General features: G+C 40.8%; 1 protein-coding gene across 3 annotated transcripts in view; it reads right to left on the minus strand.

The window, feature by feature from the left end:
• The window catches only part of LOC135196218 (N6-adenosine-methyltransferase subunit METTL3-like), a 319,120-nt gene that overhangs the window by 28,760 nt on the left and 266,900 nt on the right, over positions 1-23,460 (minus strand). For all 3 annotated transcript variants that reach the window (XR_010310348.1, XM_064222859.1, XM_064222858.1), the window contains exon 8: positions 22,005-22,149. Coding sequence is in view for 2 of the 3 variants with exons in the window: in XM_064222859.1 (XP_064078929.1) it covers positions 22,005-22,149 (145 nt within the window). In the remaining variant the exon portion in view is untranslated. The remainder of the gene's footprint in view (positions 1-22,004; positions 22,150-23,460) is intronic.

Raw genomic sequence — 23,460 nt, forward strand, 5'->3', positions numbered from 1 at the left:
GACACATTGGCCAAGCATTAATGTTCAGATGAATCCCCATTAATATCAGTGACATTAAGACACTAAATAGTAAAGAAAAGTATGACCTTGCCCATTTATTACAAGTAACATTCCAGTTATATGTTTGGGACCAAGGATCCATAGTAACATGAAGGGCTGCCATCACTTTTGTCTCTTAAACAGAAAATTGAAGTGTCTGCTGCTTTGGATCATCAGAATGCAGGCTAACTATTAGTTATGGGTCTTATAAAATACAATATTAACTTTCTATATTAAATATTTTAATTAAACAAGCATGTTACACATACAAGTTATGATATGAGAAACCAAGACTTTGGGGAATTGGCTGAACTTTTTTCTAACAAATATTTTGTTCAGGCAAATTTCATGGTAGCATTTTCCCATGTTATATTGCTGATGCTGGTAAAGCTAATGAAATAATAAAGAACCTCAGTTATATATTCAATAAGCTTTTAATTCCTCATTATTTCTCAATAACAGACAGAAATGTCATAATCAATAATCTCTGACTGAAATATTAAAATACAAAAATAAAAACAATTCCATTAATACATTAATTTTTTTAACAACTAGAAAAATTATTTTCCTAAATCATTTGGTAGTACGTATAGTACTAGGCTCAATCAGCTGATTGTGAGAATATAAACATTACATATGGCAGGATGAACAATTTTTTTTATACATAATAATACAATGATAATACTGATATCATATTATAGTATAAAATGATATCAATATATTACCATACCCTTTATCTTAAATATAGTTGTAATAGCCTATCTGACTTTTGCAACTGGATAGTACTATGAGAGAAATATGTCTGGGAAGAACCAGCGGAGTGTCAAGAGGAGAAAGGTGGTGGTGGAATGGAGAGGTGCAAGAATCAATTAAAAGAAAATCAAAAGCATTTAAGGACGGGAAAGTAAGGCATGCACAGGGTGCAGAGGCACAGTATACAGAGAAGAGGAAAGAAATGCAAGGAGGGTAGGTATGGCTATTGGAAGGGTGGCAGAGCATCTAAGGAGGAAAGGATATCTATAAGATTTCAAACTTGAAGAAAAGGATTTGGGTAAACTGAGTGTCATCAAGGATAGCGATTGAAATATATTGTATACATAGGGATGAAGACATAAGAAGAGATGGAGAGAGTACTTTGAACAACTTTAAATTCTGAAAATGAAAGAGATGGGGGAAGCACAAATGTCAGAGGGACCAATGATGGAGATATAGGATACAGAAGTGAAGAGAGCAATAAGTAAAATGAAGAATGGTAAAGCACCAGGTCCATCAGAGTTCCAAACTGAAATGATCAAATTATACTAGGTTTGGGGGGGGGGGGGGAAATGGATGCAGGATTTATTAAAAGCTATATAGGAATAGGAAGAAATGCCAATGGACTGGGAGAGTCTAATGGTGTGTGTATACATATACAAGCAGAAGGGAGATGTCATGGCTTGTGGTAACTACAGGAGAATTAAACTAACAGAGCATGGATATGACAAATTTTTAATCATTTTGTATTTTCCATCGCTAACAAACCTGAGGTCTCAACAATAGGATAATCTCCAAGCACCAGCTGGTAACAAGTTAAAACAATCAAAGATTGTATAGCAAGGAATCTGTGAGATCTGGTAACTCCTGCATGTATGAGACGAGAGCTGTTCAGAGACCACACATTGCCCTTCGTGACGCATTTAGTCTTTTCCCCAAACCAGGATCTATAAAAAGAGAGGGTGGGCTAGAGGTGGGCAGTAAAAAGTTAAGACCTCAGGTGTTTTAGCTATGAAAAATACAAATTGATTAAAAATTTGCCATCTGTTCATATGTGGAACAAACCTTCGGTCTTAACAATACTTGGAGGGAGGTACAAGTATCCTAAACCAGCTGGGAGTTAACCCACCTGACCACCCTTCCTAGAAGAACGAGTTCTAAAGAAGATGGTCTATGCTTGTGAAAAGATAGATAGTCTGATATCTAACAACTCAGCCATCTTGGTTGAAATACAACAATATATGAGCAGATTCATTGCATTCAGGGAACCAAAGAAAATTCTGACTGTTCATATAATAAACCATGTTAGCCACAGAGGTTACTACCACTCCTCACTCCCCCTTGCTAGAGATAGAGAGAGAGAGGAGTATTTGCTATTCAATAAGAGGTTTGATTATTTCAAAAACACAGAGCAAAACTACTATCAGTATGACTACCTTACTCACCTGTATCAGCATATGACATGTCCATTCTTCAACCCGCCTGTAAGAAGAAGAAAGGAACAAAGAGAAAGAAAGAGACCAGCCAACTCATTCTTTCTTCCACACAATCGTCTTAGGTAAAATACACACCGCCCTGTTAGGGGCACTATGTGAATTACACAACTTGTCGGGCAGCCACCACAGAACCCAAGGAAAATGTGTCCAAAGACCTGTGGGCAATGCCCTTCAGGTAAAAGGAAGTGAACGTGGATTGACATAACCAGGAACCAGCATTCAAAATTCTATGAACAGAAAAGTTTTTCTTTAATGACAGAGAGGAACCTATACCTCTGACATCATGTGCTCTAGCCTGCACAGACTCAGTAACAGAACCATCAAGAAAGGAGTGATCCTGCTTAATCGCCTCATGTATCTAGAATGAATTATGTTCTTGGAAACTTCTTTTCTGGACCGACCAGTGCTAACAAAAGTCTACAAGACCTAGGTCTTAGATGACAAGTCCTTTTAAGATAGCATCGTAGGGCTCTGACAGGTCAAAGCAAGAGCTCTTGCGGGTCGTTGTCTACAAAGTCATTCACTGAGGGAATGGAAAAAGCAACAAATCTGTCATCATGCACTGAGGGATTCTAGGTCTTAGCCATGAATTCCAGGACAAACTCGAAAGCCACAAACCCCCAACCCCTGGTGTGCTTCACATCATAACTCAGGCCATGAAGCTCCCCAACTCTTTTCGAAGGAGCCAAGGCCAACGGGAAAACTGTCTTTATCGTCATATCTCTTTCCGATGATTGACACAGGCACTCAAATCAAGCTCGAGTGAGACTTCTCAGAACAAGAGAAACATCCCACGTTTGAGGCTTGAGTTCCCTTGGAGAATAAGTCTGTTCAAAACCCCTGAACAACAAGGAGACCTCCCAGGATGAAGATATGTCCACACCTTTCAGACGTAACGCCAATACCAACCCTAATGCTGCTCTGTAGCCCCTGATAGCAAAAATAGAAAGACCCTTCTCATCCTTGAGGAAGATAAAAAAAAAAATCTGCTATAACCTGAGTGGAGAGAAACCCCGTCGATGGCGCCAAACAGTAGACTGCCCATTTCTCTTAGTAAACTGCTGAAGAGGACTTCCTGAGGTAACTGGAAATACTTCACACTGCCCCTTAGAAACACCTCTCGCTTGGAGGAGATGCTTGATATTCTTCAGCCGTGAAGAGATAGGGATTCTACAGATTGGTGAAACCCATCAACATGAAGCTGGCAAAGATGTTGCCGCCACGGGGGGGATCTGACAGAAGAGACAGAAGGTCCAGTAACAACTCTGCTTGAGGCCACAGAGGAGCCACCAAAGTCATCCTGAGATTTCGAGAACTCATCACCCTGTTCAGAACCTGATGGATCAGGCAAAATGGAGGGAAGGTGTACTCCTTAAGGTTGTCCCAAGGGTGTTGGAAGGCATCCTGGGACCACTGAACAGTAAACTTCCAGCTACCTGTCGAAGTGAGTTGCAAAGAGGTCTAGCATAGGCCTTCCCCAAACATGAAAAAGCCTGTCCGCCACGACCTGATGTACAGACCACTCTGAATGACCCTCTATCTTCTCCCAAAACTCTCTCAAACCCAGAAAAACTGCTTTCAACTCCAAAATGTTGATGTGTAGCAGCTTGTCTTCCACAATCCAAATGCCTGACGAAAGGAGATCTTCCAGATGAGCACCCCAACCTGTGATGGAGGCATCTGAAAACAGGAGGAAGTCTGGAGGGGGAGAACGCAGAGGGATTCCCACCAACAAAGTCCACTTTGGACAGAGGACTTTCTGCAGAGGGGAATCTCCTGCCAGGGAACAGAAATCTTTCAGTTTCCACTGCAGAGACCGAAGATGAAGATGACCAAGAGGGACCAGCTTCTCCAGAGAAGGCAAAATCCCCAGAAGGACCTGCAACTGGTGAGCTGGCTGTTCGGGTTGTGACACGAACTTGTGTGCCACTAACCAAAACTTCTCTAACCTCTGGTCCTATGGAAAAACCCTCTACGCTGCTGTATCTATAACCATACCTAGATAAAGAGCTTTCAGTAGTAGGAAAATCCAACTGTAAAATCCTGGAGAAGGACGCTTTACTTCTTCTTCCCAAAGAGCTAAGAACTTCGGGGAGTTGTAAACATATGTCCGATTGAAAAGGGGTCTGTCCAGGAGGCGGGGAGAAGATATCTCACCTGAAGATATCTTCACCATAAATCTTCAATGGTAGAAGATATCTCACCTGAAGAATGTCTACTACCCATTTCTCTACTCCATATTTTTGCCAATTAGCCCACTGGCTCACCAGGCATCTACTTCTGGCAACAGAAAGGGAGAGGCACCCACCCTATTGATGACCCCCTCTGGCCCTTCCTCTAGAGCCCCTCCCAGGCTTGTAAGGGGGGGGGGGGGGGATTGAAAGGGACGTTGTTGCTTCTTTGCCTTGGTTTGTCAGGTAGACTGAGAGACCCTCACAAAGTCAAATGATTAGAAGCTTTGACAAGAGAAGACCTCACCTGTCACTGTGGAGGAGGAGGAGGAGGGCGTCGTAAACGAGCCTCCGACTTAGATACCGCCTGATGGCTAGCCTATCTTTAGTATCTGCATGTTGCCGGTCAATCGCATCTTCTAATTCAGTCCTTGGAAACAGAAGCTGCGAATCAAGGAGATCCCCATTCCTGAGAGCCACCTTGGACAGTGCTGTGTCTCTCCTGGCCAGGAGCTGGTTGGCTCACAAGGTTACACTAAGGTGGGCCAGATAAGCTACAGACTGTAGTAGTCTAGAGAGAGGAAGAATTCACTATACCTCCCTCAGTCCTATCCGAAACAATCCTGGCTATTGCAGCGGACCACAAGTCTCAGCCAGGAGACAGTCTGGAAGAAGGAAGCTGCAGTAGTCTCCACAGCTAATGCCTCTTGTGACAAAAAGGATGGACCCTCTGACCTAACCTGCTCCAGGGTTAGACCTGGTTTAAGACGGATAATGTCTGGGTTAAGGTGACGGGACATCAAATGACCTACATTAATGGAGTATTATTTCCTATGCTGCATGAGAGGAGGAGGAATAAACTTGGATGCTCTATTGGAACGCAGGGAGCCATCTCGGTCCGAAACCAAAGCGTTCACATGTTGCAAGACGGACTGAGCGTGACCTGACAAGGGAAGCTCAAAAGAAGTCCTAGAATCCTGTCTGGCACCCAGCAAGGCCACTATACCCATTGGGGTGATAGAAGACTGAGCCTGTGCCCTACCCACAAGATTGTTGACCTAACGAATGAGATCAACAACCTCTGAGAAGGAAGACAAACTTTTGGCTGTCTCCCTCATCTTCTTCCATCAAAGGTGACTGGCAACGCGAAGAAAGCTTGGCGGTATTCTCATCGTTCTGTAATCTCATTGGTGAAGCTTTCCTAGGAAGCCTACCATTCTGGTCATTATTGGTTGGAGTGTAGGCCCTAAAACCTGAAGATCCTGAGACAGAAGGTTCTGGAACATTGTCACACAACGAATGCCAACCTAAGTTTTATCGAGTGAAGAATCCTTAGACGCAGTTTGAGCCACCTTTGTATCTACTACTTTCGACCTCTTAATTGGCGCCTTATCGTCCTTACACTGACGAATCGGTACAGGCACAGATGAAGAGGGGGTAGTACCTCTGATATCATCAGCACATAAACGCAAGGATGTGTCACGTCCGCATACGGAAGACAGAGAAACACTCTTACCACTCTCAACACTCCCACTGTCACGAACACGTACAGGAGAGGGAGAGACACAGCCGTGAAGGGAAGTTGACGATGCATTAACCACACGTACAGGAGATACACGGCCAAGTATTGAAGATGGGAAAGCCTTCCTTCCACGAGCCTTACCGCCAACCTCATGAACACGAGCATGCGATGGAGAAACCTGACTCTGTGGGGCAGATGGTGAAGCACTTCTCTCACTCGCACAAATACGGACATGCATGGGAGACACGGTCATGTGAGGCAGAAGATGCTCTCCTTTCGCTCATAGAAGACAAAGCCACAAAGTCCTTGATCTTTCAACGTCAAACACGATGGAGAGGCGGTGATGGAGAAGACGCAGGAAGAGTGAAACCCCCCTTTTACTAGCATGGGGAGGGGAAGAAACACTCTGTTTACAACTCTTCTCCTTCTCAGAGACAGCAGAAAACTTCTCTCGAAAAACAGAGTCGAGCCTCTTGAAGACCGCTTGAAATAAAGCCTAGGATGGCCCAGCGAGAGAAGATGATATCACACCAGGAAGGGATGACGTCATAACGGCAGGAGGATGAGCAGTCACCGTATCTGACGTCACAGGCTGAGAGAACACTGGGAGTGACGTCACGATACCTCCAAGGCTAGCACTGGTCAATGGCCTCACTGGCGGAGCGATAAGGTGCGACCCAGAGAGTGTCAACGTAGAGGAGTCCTGGGGGTAGGCAGGACTGCTATAGGGGCCGGGGATGACTCTGAACCTGAAACTAAGAAATTAGATGGCGTAGCCCGTAGCCACATCCCTCTCGGGAAGAATACCGTGTCTCTCCCCCCCCCGTATTCACGGGATGTGTACCAGACACCCCCGTGAATAGTTAAAACCCGCGAATAGTTAGAACCACCACTAAAAATGCTTATAACTGCCTATCTTGAAAGTTCAGATACCAAATGTATACCTTTAATAACATCCTACTTCAAATATACCTAAAATTACTAACCTATTACTGTATTAGTCTTTGAGGTTATATTATTAATATCATTTCAAAGTCATCTTAAACATTTACCATTAAAAATATATACCTACAGCCAATAACAGAGAGAGAGAGAGAGACCAGTGAATGGCAACATCATATATCTGACCATCAAGAATGAAATTATGAATTATTTCTGAGACAGAGAGAATAATAATAATGAGAGAGAGAGAGAGAGAATGTTACTGTTACTGTTTAACCCTCTTACGCCGAAGCGGTAAAAAAAAAATTGTCTCCCGTGTGCCGGAGGTGTTTCAGAGTGAGCGAGGAAGCGGAAAAAATATTTTTTTCAAAAAATCACAGCGCACTTAGTTTTCTAGATTAAGAGTTCATTTTTGGCGCCTATTTTTGTCACTGGCTGAAGTTTAGTATGCAACCATCAGAAATGAAAAAAATTATCATTATCATATATAAATAATGCGATATATGATAGCGCAAAAAATAAATTTCATATATAATTGTATTCAAATCGCGCTGTGCGCAAAACGGTTAAATGTTACAAGTTACTTTTTTTCCGTTGTAATGTACACTAAATTGCGATCATTTTGGTATATAACACATTGTAAAACGATAAAAGCAACACAGAGAAAATATGATCACAAAATAATGCATGAATTCGTAACGCGCGGACGTAAACAAATATTTTTTTCAAAAATTCACCATAAATCTAAATATTGTCCTAGAGACTTCCAATTTCTTTCAAAATGAAAACAAATGATTGAATATTACTATAATGTAAGAGTATTAGCTTACAATTGCAGTTTTCGACCATATCTGACGAGTTAAAGTTGACCAAATGTCGAATTTTTTTATATATATTTTTTTTATATGTAATTATTTCAGAAATAAGAAAAGCTATAACCTTCAAATATTGCGCACATTTTCATATATAAAACTCTATGAAATGCCCAATATGAAATGGAGCAAGTATTCCGAGAATGGGCTGTGTGCATTTCGGAGATTTGTGGCGGAGAATCCGCGCGCGAGGGAAGGAAAGATTTTTTTTTAAATTCACCATACATCTAAATATTTTGCTAGAGACTTTGAATTTGTTTCAAGATGAAGATAAATGACTAATTATTACTAGACTGTAAGAGTTTTAGCTTACAATTGTGTTTTTCGACCATTTCGGTAGAGTCAAAGTTGACCGAACGTGGTTTTTTTCCTATTTATCGTGATTTATATGCAAGTATTTCAAAAATGAGGAAAGCTACAACTTTCAATTATTTTTTGTTGTATTCTACATGAAATTGTGCACATTTTCATATATAAAACTTTATGTAACGGCTAATTTAAAATGGTGCAAACATTACCACAATCGCATGTATGATTTTTTCGGAAGAGTTACTGCGCGGTCGTAAAGAAAATGTTATTTTTTTTTCATAAATTCACCATAAATCGAAATATTGTGCAAGAGATTTCCAATTTGTTGCAAAATGAAAGTAAATGCTTGAATATTACTAGAATATAAGCGTTTTAGCTTACAATTGCGTTTTTCGACCATTTCGGTAGAGTCAAAGTTGACCGAAGGTTGAAATTTTGGCAATTATCGTTATTTATATGAAAATATCTCAAAACTGATAAAAGCTACAACCATGGGTTGTTTTTAATTGTATTGTGCACGAAATTGCGCACATTTCCATATATAAAACTTTATATAATGGCTAATTTTAAAATGGTGCAAACATTACCACAATCGCATGTATGATTTTTTTCGGAAGAGTTACCGCACGGACGTAAGGAAAAAGTTTTTTCATAAATTCACCATAAATCAAAATATTGTGCTAGAGACTTCCAATTAGTTGCAAAATTAAGGTAAATGATTGAATATTACTAAAATATAAGAGTTTTAGCTTACAATTGCGTTTTTCGACCATTTCGGTAGAGTCAAAGTTGACCGAAGGTTGAAATTTTGGCAATTATCGTTATTTATATGAAAATATCTCCTGATAAAAGCTACAATCATGAGTATTTTATTGTTGTATTCTACATAAAAATGCGCACATTTTCATACATAATACTTCATGTAACGGCTAATTTACAATGGTACAAAAATTATGTCAAAGTGACGAAATAATTTCCGAGATGTGTCACAGATACTTTTTAGTGCGGCAAGAAAGAAATTCGCGCTTGCGCGCCTGCGTAACGATTGTAAACAAAACAACACCTTGATCCGTGAACTCCCAGTATCCCCCAAGGTGCGTGATTCAAAAGTTTTAGGCTGGTAGGCCTATAAGTATTTTTCCGCGAATTTTAAAAAAAACTTTTGTAAGTCGACGTAAAATACGTCCAGTCGGCACACGGGAGACAAAAAATGTCAACGTACAATACGTCCAGTCGGCGTAAGAGGGTTAATCTCATTAAACTTAATATTATTCGTAAACTAGTACTGTATATTATTATTTTGCCACAAAATGTAGTAAAGTCCTTAAAGATACACTTATACATATATTTCCAGCCCAAACAGAGGGTGAGAGTTACCACTAGGACATACTATCTCGTGTGGCAAAAGAGAGAGAGAGAGATGGGGGGGATGGTTTTCCTTATATAAAAGTCTGAAATGGATAGATTATTGTACTTCTATAAAAATGATATTGTTAAGATACAATAAAGTTTTGTACATACTTACCTGGCAGATATATACTTAGCTATAGACTCGGTCGTCCCGACATAATTTCAAAACTCGCGGCACACGCGACAGGTAGGTCAGGTGATCCACCATTCCCGCCGCTGGGTGGCGGGATCCGGAACCATTCCCGTTTTCTAAGACAGATTTTCTCTTCCACCTGTCTCCTGAGGGGAGGATGGGTGGGCCATTAATCGTATATATCTGCCAGGTAAGTATGTACAAAACTTTATTGTATCTTAACAATATCATTTTTGTACATGAAAACTTACCCAGCAGATATATACTTAGCTGATTGGCACCCTTGTTGGAGGGTAAGAGACAGCTTAAACATAATCATAATAATTATAATAAATACATTAATAACAGGGAAAAAACAACATATGTTCTTGGATATAATAATCCATGGTTCCTACCTAATTGGGCTGAAGACTTCATGACTACTGTCTATGAGTCTGTCTGCCTCAAGAGTCCCAGCGACGTATGGACCTATGGCTGAATAACACTTTGGATCGTGTCAATGGGGGGTTAGCCCGCTTACGCGACAGAGCCTAATCTGGATCGTACCAATGGGGGCTGACCCACTTACATGGTAGAGCCTTTACCTTTGTCATATCAATGGGGACTAGCCCTCTTACATGACAGAGTTAAGGTTTCTATAACTAAACACAAGGAGCACTGAAGCCAATCCCGATCACCTGACCATGTTAGTACTGTTATAACCTAAGAATTGCAAGAGGGTCCCCTATTCCCTCTGACAATCAACCAATAAAAACAACCACCAATAAAGAAAAATTTACGCTCCCAGAGCAAAGCACTTTTCGTAAGAAATTTTTACGTCTCTTAGATAATTGGAGGCGAACACAGAGTTACATCTCCAAAACGTTGACTCTATCAGCCTGAAGAGACCAGATTTTGTGAAAGGCCATTGACGTAGCTATGGCTCTCACTTCATGTGCTCTTACTCTGAGAATCTTGAGGTGCTCTTCATCGCAAGTAAGGTGAGCTTCCTTTATTAAATCCTTTATGAAGAACGTTAGGGCATTCTTTGAAATAGATCTTTTAGGATCTTTTACAGAGCACCAAAGACTTTCTTCTGTACCTCCTAATAACACTTTTTTCCTCAGGTAGAACTTGAGTGCCCTGACTGGACACAAAGTCCTCTCTAGTTCTCTTCCTGTTAGTGAAGAAAGTCCTTTTACCTCAAAGCTTCTAGGCCATGGTTTTGAGGGATTTTCGTTTTTCGCTAGAAAAAGTGGTTTAAAGGTGCAAACCCGCTGAATCCTTCCTAAAACCAACTTTACCTTCCAAGGCTTGCAACTCGCTAATTCTCTTAGCTGTTGCTAATGCGAATAGAAATAAGGACTTTCTAGTTAAGTCTCTAAATGAAGCTGTGTGAGAAGGTACAAATTTTTCTGACATTAGGAACTTAAGGACCACATCCAAGTTCCAACTAGGTTTCTTGATTTTCTGGTCTTTCGGGGTTTCGAAAGATCTTATTAGGTCATGGAGATCTTTATTGTTCGTAAGATCTAGACCTCTATGTCGAAAGACTGAGGCCAGCATACTCCTGTAACCTTTTACTGTAGATACTGCTAGGTTACAATTCTTTCTCAAATAGAGAAGAAAATCAGCAATTTCAGTTACAGAGGTACTGGAAGAGGATATTTTCTTACTCTTACACCATCTTCTAAACAACTCCCACTTCGACTGATACACCTTAGAGGTGGAAACTCTTCTGGCTCTTGCAATAGCCTTCGCAACTTCGCGTGAAAAACCCCTTGCTCTGACAAGTCCTTCGACAGTCTAAAGGCGGTCAGACTTAGAGCGGGGAGGTTCTTGTGAAATCTGTCGAAGTGGGGCTGTTTGAGAAGATCGTTCCTTAGTGGAAGCAATCTTGGAAAATCTACTATCCACTCCAAGTACCTCTCTGAACCATTGCGAGAGCTGGCCAGAAGGGAGCTATTAGGGTCATTTTTGTTCCCTCTGAGCAAGCGAACTTCCTCAATACTTCCCCTACTATCTTGAAAGGAGGGAAGGCGTAAGCGTCTAAACCTGCCCAATCTAGCAGAAAGCTGTCTACGGCTATCGCTTGCGGATCCGAGATCGGGGAGCAATAATTTTCCAGTCTGTAGTTCTTGTTGGTCGTGAACAGGTCTATATTGGGTCTTCCCCACAAATGCCAAAGTTGTTGGCAAACCTGAGGATTGAGTGTCCATTCCGTGGGTAGGACTTGGTCTTTCCTGCTCAACAGATCCGCCCGGACATTTCTCTCTCCCTGCACAAACCTTGTGAGAAGAGAGATTTCCCTTTCCTGAGCCCAAATCAGCAGATCCTTTGCTGACTCGTACAGGGAGAAGGAATGCGTCCCCCCCTGTTTCTTTATATATGCCAGGGCTGTTGTATTGTCCGAGTGGATTTGAATCACCAGACCTGAGACCTGTTCCTCGAAATGAACTAGCGCCAGATGAATGGCTGTTAGTTCTTTCTTGTTTATGTGCCAGGACACTTGTTCTCCTTCCCAAGTGCCTGACACTTCTTTCGAACCTAAGGTTGCTCCCCACCCCGAATCTGAGGCGTCTGCAAATAACGCTAGGCGAGGGTTCTTAAGTGAAGGGAGATCCCCTTGCTTAGTTTTTGTGGATCTAACCACCAGAGGAGATTCTCCTTGATTCCCTTCGAGATTGGAAAGGTTTCTCCCAGTTCTTGAGACTTCCAATCCCATCTCTCCTTCAGATAAAATTGAAGGGGTCTTAGGTGTAGTCTTCCTAAGGAAACTAACTGTTCCATCGAGGAGAGGGTTCCCAGCAAACTCATCCATTCCCTCGCGGAACAATGTTCTTTCCTTAAGAAGACTGCCACCTTTTCCAAGCAGTGTTCTCTCCTTTCCTGCGAAGGATACGCTAGAAAATCCCGAGAATCCATCTGAATCCCCAGATAGACAATGCTTTGCTGGGGAGTCAGCATGGATTTCTCGAGACTGACTAAAAGTCCCAGGGACTTTGTCAAGTTCAGAGTAAAGTAAAGGTCCTCCAGACATTGTTTCTCCGATTGAGCTCTTATTAGCCAATCGTCTAGATATAATGAGATCCTGATCCCTTCCAGATGTAGCCAATAAGCTACGTTCTTCATGATGTCCGTGAAGACTTGAGGGGCAGTCGAAAGTCCGAAACACATCACTCGGAACTGAAATACTTTCCCTTGGAACATAAACCTTAGGTATTTCCGCGATGCCGGATGAATTGGCACATGGAAATACGCATCCTGAAGGTCCAGGGACACCATCCAGTCCCCTGGACGAAGAGCAGACAGAACAGAGGAAGACGTCTCCATCGAGAATTTCTTCTTCATAACAAAGAAATTCAGGGCACTGACGTCTAGCACCGGTCTCCATCCTCCCGATGCTTTTGGTACCAGGAACAACCGATTGTAAAATCCTGGAGACTGGAGATCTTGTACCAGTTCTACTGCTTCTTTGGAAATCATCTGTTCCACTGCCTGAAGAATAGCTAGTCTTCGGACCGGATCTGAGTATCTTGCACTCAACTCCCTTGGAGTTGTCGTCAAGGGAGGATTTTCCCTGAAGGGGATCAAGTATCCTTTTTTCAGGATCGAGAGGGACCACGAATCCGCTCCCTTCTGCGCCCAAACTTTTGCAAAATGGAGTAGTCTGGCGCCTACTTTTGTCTGGAGGACTCTCTGCTCATCTAGATTTCCCGAAGGACCTTCTAGATAGTCTACTCCTCCGTTCTGGTCTGCGACCTCTAAGAGGGGTTCTAGAAGAGGAGGCACCTCGAAAGGGCTGCACAAAAGAGGGTCTCTCTCTTTTTTCAATAGGCACGGCAGGCCTAAACTTCTTAGCCGAGTGTGTGAGGAGATCCTGGGTTGCTTTCTCCGTAAGAGATTTTGCTACCTCCTTAACCGTCTCCTGCGGGAACAGATGAGAGGACAGGGGAGCGAAAAGAAGAGAGGATCTTTGAAGAGGAGATACGGCTCTTGCTAGAAAAGAGCTAAAGACCGATCTCTTCTTTAACACTCCTGTTCCAAACAGAGAGGCAACTTCTACAGAGCCGTCCATATCTGCTCTGTCCAAGCAAGCCAGAACACTTGAAAGCTCTTCCATCGAGACGAAGTCCGTGTCTTGAGCTCTCTTGGCTAATGCTCCCAATACCCAGTCCATAAAATTAAAAACTTCTAAAGTCTTGAAGAGGCCCTTTAGAAGATGATCCAATTCGCACATGCCCCATGTTGCCTTTGCAGAAAGCAAAGACTTCCTCCTGGAAGCGTCTACCAAAGAGGCAAAATCCGCGTCTCCGGATGATGGAAGGCCCAAACCCATGGGTTTTTTGGTCTCGTACCACCTTCCAGGTTTCCCTGTTAATTTGGAAGGAGGACAGGAAAAAACTCTTTTACCAGCTTCCCTTCTAGAGGCTAGCCATTCTGTAAATGTCTTCAAAGCCTTCTTCATGCATAATGCCGGCCGCATCTTAACGAACGAAGAAGACTTATGTGCTTTGGTACTGGACATAAGTGATCCTGGTGATGGAGGATCAGCAGGATGAAGGGAGTCTCCGAACTCCTTGAGAAGCAGAAGTGAGAGCCTCTTGTAGTCTGAAACTGCTACATCTACGGGCTTCTCATCATCCGACACTTCTTCCAAATGTTCCACTGAAGGCGACCGTTTGGAAGTGATAGGGCTCTTCCCGGGAGAAGTACTCCTTTCCCGAGAAGGGGAGTGCTGAATCTTATAAGAAGAATGAGGCTCCTGGCAGTCAAAAACATTCTTGCACCTACTAGGCTCTTGGTGTCTAGTCACTTGAGGTCCAAAAGACTCCTGGCGTTTGATAGGCTCTTGGCGCCCTGACTCAGGGAGCTTGAGAGGATCTCGGCACCCTGACTCCTGACGCCTAACCGACTCCTGGCGCCCTGACTCCTCCTGGCGCCCTGAATCCTGTGCTTGAAAGGCTCTTGACGCCCCTTGCGTCTGACTGCCTCCTTGCGCCTGACTGACTCCTGGTTCCACTCCTGGTCCTGCAATCCCAAAGGATCCTGATATTTGTACTGGTTTAGGTTCTCTTCCGGCTCCTTGAACCTGAACCGATCGAGACTTCTGCTCGATTTCCGGTGTCTAGAAGGGGAGTGGCTAAGCACTTCCTGACGATGAATTGAGGCGCTTCTGTTAGGCTTCAAAACCTTGTCCAAAGGAGGGCGCTTATTTCTTGGAGAAGAGCGCCTACAGGGCGAAAGGACTCGCCTGTCAGGAGAAAAACTCCTGTCCAAAGAGTCTCTAGACGAAGGAGATAATCGCCTTGGAGAGTGTGAGGGCTCTCTCCTAGCCGCAGAAGGGCCCTTAGAGGAACTCTTAACAGGGAGCGAAACATCTTTCCTCCTTGTTGAATCCTTAGTGAAGGAGCCTACAAGAGAGGATAACTGCTCCTGCAGGTTGATCAGGAACTGCTTCGTGGGATCCTGAAGAGAGGGCTCCTCCTGTCTCGCCTTCTTAGGATCAGAGGGCCAATTCTCAGGAAAACGCTCTGGGCTAGAATCAGCCGCGTCTCCTTTAGGCGCTTTCCAGGCTCTCTTCAAAGGGCGCGATTGAGAGGCTGAACTCATCCTAGTTTAGAGAGGAAGAGTCCGAGGCCGAAAAACACTCCCTTAGGATGCCTTTTCTGCGGCTATCCAAGGCAGCCTTGGGACTTTTTACATCAGGATCTGCCGAAGGGACGCCTGACCGTTGGGGATGTTCTGCATCCTCCCTGCGGCTTTCGACATTCCTCCTCCCCTGGTCCTGGGAGTTTGGAAGCGGTCTAGGCCTAGGAGCAATGAGGAACCGGTCAGACACCCCCTCCACTGCACTGGGGACACTGCACAAATCACTATCACCACTCTTACCTTCGTTTAACGCTCGTAACTGAGCTTGAAGTTTCTTGATCGAAGCTTTTACATTTTCCCTTTCAGCGGAAGAATCCTTGGATTCAGTACCGGGAGAAGCAGCTGTGGCTAAGGGAAAATCGTTAGTAACAGGAGAGTTATTAAAGTCTTGTTCAAGAGAACCAGATCTACTTGATGACCTAACTGAAGCTTTTCTTATTCTATCCCTCTCAAGTTTCCTAACATAAGAAGATAACTCCTTCCACTCAAGCTCTGTTAAGTTCTCGCACTCAATACAGGTGTTATCAATAGAACATTCATTCTCTCTACATTTAGAGCAAACATTATGAGGATCTAACGACGATTTCGGCAGCCTAACCTTACAATCTTCCCTATTACAAACTCTAAACATAGGTGAAGCCTTAGCGTCAGACATCGTGAAAGAGCAGTCAATATCAAAGTCGAAAAACAGTCCACAATAAGCGTATGCCAAGCCAGAGAAAAAACAGAATACGTCACCAAAAAACCAATCCAAATTCTCGGCAAACGAGTAGAAATCCAAAATGGAGGAGCGAACAACAGATGATGTTGTTTGCTCCAGCGACAGAGAAAATCTGTCTTAGAAAACGGGAATGGTTCCGGATCCCGCCACCCAGCGGCGGGAATGGTGGATCACCTGACCTACCTGTCGCGTGTGCCGCGAGTTTTGAAATTCTGTCGGGACGACCGAGTCTATAGCTAAGTATATATCTGCTGGGTAAGTTTTCATGTACAAAATACTATCACATGAATTTTGAAATTAGTTATATTACTATTATTATTATTATGCAAAAATATTAATAAACATACACATAGTATACCATAGTAATTCTCTCATCTCAGTAAGAGAGAGAGAGAGAGAGAGAGAGAGAGAGAGAGAGAGAGAGAGAGAGAGAGAGAGAGAGAATTTACGTGATCCTCAGAGGGCAACACGCATTCCCCCTCCTGACACCTGATAAATTTGACAGTTGTTGAACCCCAGCCAAGTACGTGGAGTTCAAAGAGAAAGGTGCTGGGTAAAATGCATTTTCTTTCATTCTTTCATAATTTTTTTATTTATAAACTAAAATCTTGCTAATTCACTTTAGTATTTTCTTTAATGAATTGATATTATTGCTGTTTACATTAATATTGATATTTGAAAATCAGTATATCATTTATCATCCAAAAAACATACAACTCTGTGAGAGAGATTTTCGTAGTATTTGTAAAATACTTTCACATATGATTTTTGTAATAACAGTTATTATTATTATTATTATCATTATTATTATTATTATTATCATCATTATTATTAATATTGCTATTACCATTATTATTAATATTACTATTATCATATGAAAATATTAATAAACATATTATACATAGTGTACCATAAAAATCTCTCATCTCAGTAGAGAGGAGAGAGAGAGAGAGCAGACAGAGAGAGAGACGATGAGAGAAGAGAGAGTGAGAAAGATGAGAGAGAGAGAGAGAGAGATGCGTATAAACAAAATCTTACTAATTCAATGTAGTATTTTCTTTATTGAAGTGATTACTCTTTACATTAATGTTAATATTAGAAAATTAGTAAATCATTTATCACACAAAAAGCATACATCCCTGTAAGGGAGAGAGAGAGAATTATTAGTAATTATGTGATATAATTTAATCTTATTAAACTTACTAATACAGTATTGATCAATATTAATTTTTTAAAATTAGTAAATCATTTTTGTATCATAAAAATTTATTTAGGCATGAAAATAACATGAAAATACATTAATTAGTGATTATTTATCGTCGGAAAATCCCGCGAATAGGCAAATTCACCGCAAATAATGGGTAGATATGGGTCCAGATAAAAATCCTCGAATCAGTGAGTCCGCGAATACAGGGGTCCCACTGTATTAGAACCCAAGGGAGGGGGGGCCCACATTAAACATAACATCATCCTGTGGTACTCCTGACACTTCCATTGAAGAAAAGGAAGGCAACAGGGGTACACTTGAACTAGCCACAGGGAGAGCAATCAACAAATAATCCAGTCGAGGAGAAGAAAAACCCTCACAAGAAGGAAAGTCAAAACTCTGTGATGTTTCCTCTTCTTGTAAAACACCCTCCACTGCGACTTTGGCCAGAACGACATTCCAGGCAGGGATTAGTAATTGTACAATCATTCATTCGGCACCTACTGCAAGTCGTATGAGGATCTGTAATCACAAATGCCCGAAAACTTTAGCACGGGAATCCCTGAATGTCTGGGCACATGCTGACCAGGCTGTGAAGAATAGGAGAACTCCATTATTAAACAGAAACACTCGCACAACAAACACTGATAATGAAAGGAAACACGGGCACAATACAACCGGCTTGGAAGGAGAGCAAAAGCGATAGCGTCTACTCTCCAAGGTGGTTAAAGAAAAGACTAAACGCATCACGGAGTGCAATGTGAGGTCTCTGACCAGCTCTCACCTCATACATACAGGAGTTGCCGGATCTCACATATTCCTTGCTATACAATCTTTGATTGTTTTAACCGGTTAACAACTGGCACTTGGAGATTATCCTATTGTTAAGGCTGAAGGTTTGTTCTGCATATGAACAATGAAAGTTTCAAACAGGATACTGGATGAGAGATTAAGCGAGATTGTAAAGTTTGGGAAACAGCAGTATGGATTTATGAGAGGGGAGAGATGGTGGATGCCATCTTCAGAGTAAAACAACTAAGAAAAGAGGCTAGAGGGAAACCATGAGCTCTATTGTGCACTTCTAGACCTGGAGAAAGCATATGATCGAATCCCAAGAGAAGTGATGTTTTGGTGTTTGAGGAAGAGTTAAGTGCCAGAAAAGTTGGTCAGGCTGGTCGAGATGATATATCAAAGAATGAGCACGAAAGTAATAACAGCAGTTAAGGAAACAAAAAAATGTTGAAGTTGGTGTTAGATTACACCAGGGGTCAGCATTAAGCCCATTTTTGTTTGTGCTGTTCATGGATGTGTTAAGTGAAGAGATCAGGAATGAAGAGCTGTGGGAGTTGTTATATGCCGATGATTGGTGATTACTGCCGAATATGAGGAAGACCTACAGAGAAAGGTTGGAGAGTGACAGGAGGCTTTATGGGTGGCTTAAAGGTTAATGTGAATAAAAAAAAAAAAAGTTTTGATGAACAGTAGATGAACAGTAAGGAAGATAGAGGTAGAATAGTAATGCAAGAAAGATGAGACTATTATAAAACAGGCAGAAAATACTTAGGACCTACTTCAAGCCAAGAGGGAGGATGTGAGGCTGAAGTTGACAGTAGGATAAAAGTTGCATGGGGGAAGTGGAGAGAGGTAGCTGGTGTAGTAAGTGATAAGAAAATGCCAATCAAGCTAAAATTCAAGAGCTATAACACAGAGATAAAACCAGTATTAATGTATGGATCAGAGACATGAGCTCTAAGAAGAAAAGAGGAAGTAAAGCTTGAGAATGCTGAGGTGGATTATGGGAATATTGCTGCTTGAGATTGAAAAAATAACAAATTTTTAATCAAAACGTATTTTTCATAGCTAACAAACCTGAAGTCTCAACATTTATTGCCTAGATCTAGCTGCCCCTCTGCTAATCCTGGGTTGGAAGAAAGACTAAATGCATCACACGGTTCATGCGTAGTCAATGACCGCTCTCCACCTCATCTATGCCTGAGTTGCCAGATGCCAAAATTTCCTTGCATTACAATCTTTGATTGTTTTTAACTGTTTTCCATCTGGTGCTAGAAGATTTATCCTATTGTTAAGACTCAGGTTTGTTAGCAATGAAAAATACAGATAAAAAAATTGTCATTTTAGATATCACCCCTCAAAAACAAATTTGCCAATATTTTACCATTTTGATATATAAAAGTTATATTTCATCAAACAGACTGGTCTATGTTTATGCAGTAATTTTGATTAAACTGGTTAAAAAGAATTTTAAATTATAAAACTTGTTTTGAAATAAACATAAAGTTGGAGAGGGTGACCATGTAATTCTGCATTATATACTGTTAATTCAACAAAGGCTGGATGATAACCACAACACAATCTATACTCCTGAGTTAGGAAGGGAGAAAGAGGTGCCATAGTCAATTTAGATGGTATTTTTCAATAAAGACTATAGTAATTAATTGCAATAAAACATTTTACAGATCAGACACATGATATATACAGGCAGTCCCAGGGTTATGACGGGGGTTCCGTTCTTAAGACGCGGCGTAACCCAAAAATAGTCGTAAGCCGAAACGACGGAAAAATGTCTTAAACTAATAAAAAGTTATAAAAACCTTACTTGTAATCCTTTGGTTACACTACATGTTGTTTCCTGTAGTTTTATGTACAACCTGGAGTTATTTTCATAAAAAAATGCTGGTTCTTGAAGGTAAAAACTATTGTAATCCTCTGGTGACACTACATTCCTGAAGTTTTATGTACAACCTGGAGTGATTTTGCCAAATCTTGAGGGCTACAAGAACAGTTGATTACTATTTACGTATCATATGGACTAAATAAAGTAAACGTATCTTTAAATAGGCTTATATATTAGTATCAACAAAACATTTACTGGCATGAGTCAGAGGCCGTTTAATGAAACGAACACTTATCTGTCCTATCTGTTCAGAAAATAAACTTTACGTCAATCCCCAAGACCATTGGCAAATGATCTCATTTGCCAAGACACACCTCTCTCTCTCTCTCTCTCTCTCTCTCTCTCTCTCTCTCTCTCTCTCTCTCTCTCTCTCTCTCTCTCTCTGATCAAATTACTGGATAATGTCTCTCTTTGGATACTTGGAATTTGCGCTGTAATCTAACCAGAAACTTAATTTTGTTATTATATTACTGGAAACAAGCAATGATTTTTTCATTATTTGCACTTTTGGACTGTTATAAACTTTGTGCATCGCAAGCTAGTATTCATTCGCTTGGAAACTAGTTCTGCATATGAGGCGTCACTAAAAAAATTTGAAAAATACGACATAAAAAAAGTGTCGAAAATCATCATAACCTCAAAATTTTTTTTGCAATCTAACCAGAAACTTATTTTTATTAATATACTGTGCTAAACTATATAAGATTTTGATCATAGTATGTGTTTTTTAAAAGCGTCGTTAACTTGGAGCGTCGGAAGACGCCTCTCTCTCTCTCTCTCTCTCTCTCTCTCTCTCTCTCTCTCTCCTCTCTCTCTCTCTCTCTCGCTCTCTCTCTCTCTCTCTCTCTCTCTCTCTCTCTCTCTGGATGCTTGGAATTTACGTTGTAATCTAACCAGAAACTTAATTTTGTTATTATTACTGGAAACAAGCAATGATTTTTTCATTATTTGCGCTTTTGGACTGTTATAAACTGCGCATCCAAGCTAGTATTCATTTGCTCAGAAACTAGTTACGCATATGAGGCGTCACTAAAAAACATAGAAAGAAAAATACGACATAAAAAGTGTCGAAAATCATCATAACCTCAAAATTTTTGTTGTAATCTAACCAGAAACTTATTTTTATTAATATACTGTGCTAAACTATAAAGGATTTTTATCATAGTATGCGTTATTTAAAAGCGTTGCTAACTCGGAGCGTCGGAAGCGTCAGCGTCGTAACGTCGGAACAAACGTCGTAACCCAGGGCGGATTTTTCAATGAATATTTAAGAAAAAGCGTCGTAACCTCGGAACGTCGTAAGCCGGAGGCGTCGTAACCCGGGGACTGCCTGTACATTCTAATTTGCAGGAGTGTTGGTGTAAAATCCCCATCCCTACAAAACTTCAACAAACTAGACTAAACAATCTATATTCAGAAAGATAAGTCAGACACAACAATACAAAAATATTCACAATTTTATGTTCTATTTTGGCTTCCATAATTTTTTCAGCAACTAGTCTCCGTAAAGAGACTTGTGTTGGCTAAAACTAGGCCAATCTATATACAGACTGTGGATCATGAGGTGCGGATTGTAACACTGTTAAATTAGTAAGTGAGTCAAGTTACTGGTTTAGGAAAGCCATATTGAAGACTTATCAAAACTACTGAACTCGAGGCAGAAACCTTTGTCATGGGTTATGGAATTAGAATGGTTCATAAAATGGCCCAGTTTTCAAAATTGATAATACCACTGCTACTTTTCCATACTATCAATGACACAACACAATTTTGGGTTTAATATACATTAATTTGTTATTACCAACTTCACCTCTACAAAGAAAAATACAGCCCATTATTCAGTACCAATAGAGCATAGAGATGCCACAAAATCAATATGAGATTTAACAAGTTTGATGTAGCCATAATAGCTTCAGCTTTGACCGATATGTATTTTCAATCCTTACATTACCAGTGATCCAGCACAGTTGAACATTTATACCAGCTTAATGTAATTTATGGAAAGTCACAACATACAATTTAAAAAATATGTAAAATAACATTGTCTTTTTCTCAAATTTACTACTATTACAAACTCAAAATAAAAAAATAAGAGTACTTCACCTTCCTGTAACCCAGAGGAAAATAAGTCCCTCATCTTGTAATATTGGAATGTTTAACTGCCTCATTTCATCATCAGACATAGTACCATATGGGAGTTCCATGTGAATGTCCCACGGGGGATCTGCCATGATAACTGCAAATTTACCTGTATCAAAAATATAATTGTACAGTACTATAATTACACATACATAATTACATAAGCATAAAGTATTGAGCAAACGGACAACAAATTCTTAATCACAACTTTGCAATAACATAAAAATTCAGTACTCATAACATTATATATATTTTTTCGTGTAGTCGTTTGCTTTTGTCCTCAAAGGAGTTACCCGCCCTGGTGTAACAAAGCTCTCCATGCTGACTAGACTAATATCGCAGAACTATCACTTAAACCGGTCTTGTAGCCGGGTATTGTGTCATAATTATAAACACTATTACATGTGATAAAAAACAATGGACTCAAAGACAAGAGAGCATTTTCTCTTGTCTTCAGCAAGGCTTAGCTCTGTTTTTCCCACATCAAAATCTGGAAGAAATGATCAATGAGCATACATGTCGGCCATCTTGTTTGCGACCATACCAGTTAAAAGACCATGAACCATTACTCTTCTAGTCATCGCAGAGTGAAGACTTCAAGCCAGTGCTCTTCAGCAAAGCTTGCATTAATTCAATATTTTTTCATGATGGAAACATCTAAACTTGAAAGTTAAGTGCAGTAGCTCACCAAGATAACGGATTAAAGCATCCAAGCCAACCCCGCTATAGAAGAAAATCCAATATTTCATTGTATATATTCATGAATTATTGTTTTTGCTATAAAGTCCAGGTATATTTATACCCTATACCCCTTACACTACTGTAAAGGGCTTATAACTGCCTAGTTGAACTGTTCACTGTATAATTTGATAGTTCTAACAAAAATATACACAAAATTATCATTCTAAACCAATTACAGCTGAGCGGCAGGGGTTCCGTTCCTGGCCGCCAACGCTAAGCGATTTTCAATGCTAAGCGATTTTAAAGCCTACAGCTGCCGCACACCTTCTTTCAGAATACTAGACCAGATAACAGCGCCCTACACCAGTCAAACGGTGCCGTAGTCCCGCAATGGCGCAATAAGTAAAATTAAATTTATGCAGTATAGTACTATAGAATTTACTGTACAGTACATTATAGTATTATAAATACTGTAAAGTGAGAAAAGCCTAGCTTTAATCCTTTGGGTGTCTAGAGTATGTAAAGATATAAGGTTTTATACAGTTCAAAAACAGCAAAAGAGAATGATGAAAGTATGGTTTTAACATTATACTCGTTGTGTAAACACGTACAGCTATGAACAACCGAATGAAAAACAATTTTTTTTTCTAAGTACAACCGAATTGGATAGCAACATCCATTTGGCTTGTATTTCAATCATCGTACTATAGGCCACTATTACTGTAGTTGTTATAAATGG

Source organism: Macrobrachium nipponense, chromosome 17, assembly GCF_015104395.2.
Source record: "Macrobrachium nipponense isolate FS-2020 chromosome 17, ASM1510439v2, whole genome shotgun sequence".
NCBI classification, from domain to species: Eukaryota; Metazoa; Arthropoda; class Malacostraca; order Decapoda; family Palaemonidae; genus Macrobrachium; species Macrobrachium nipponense.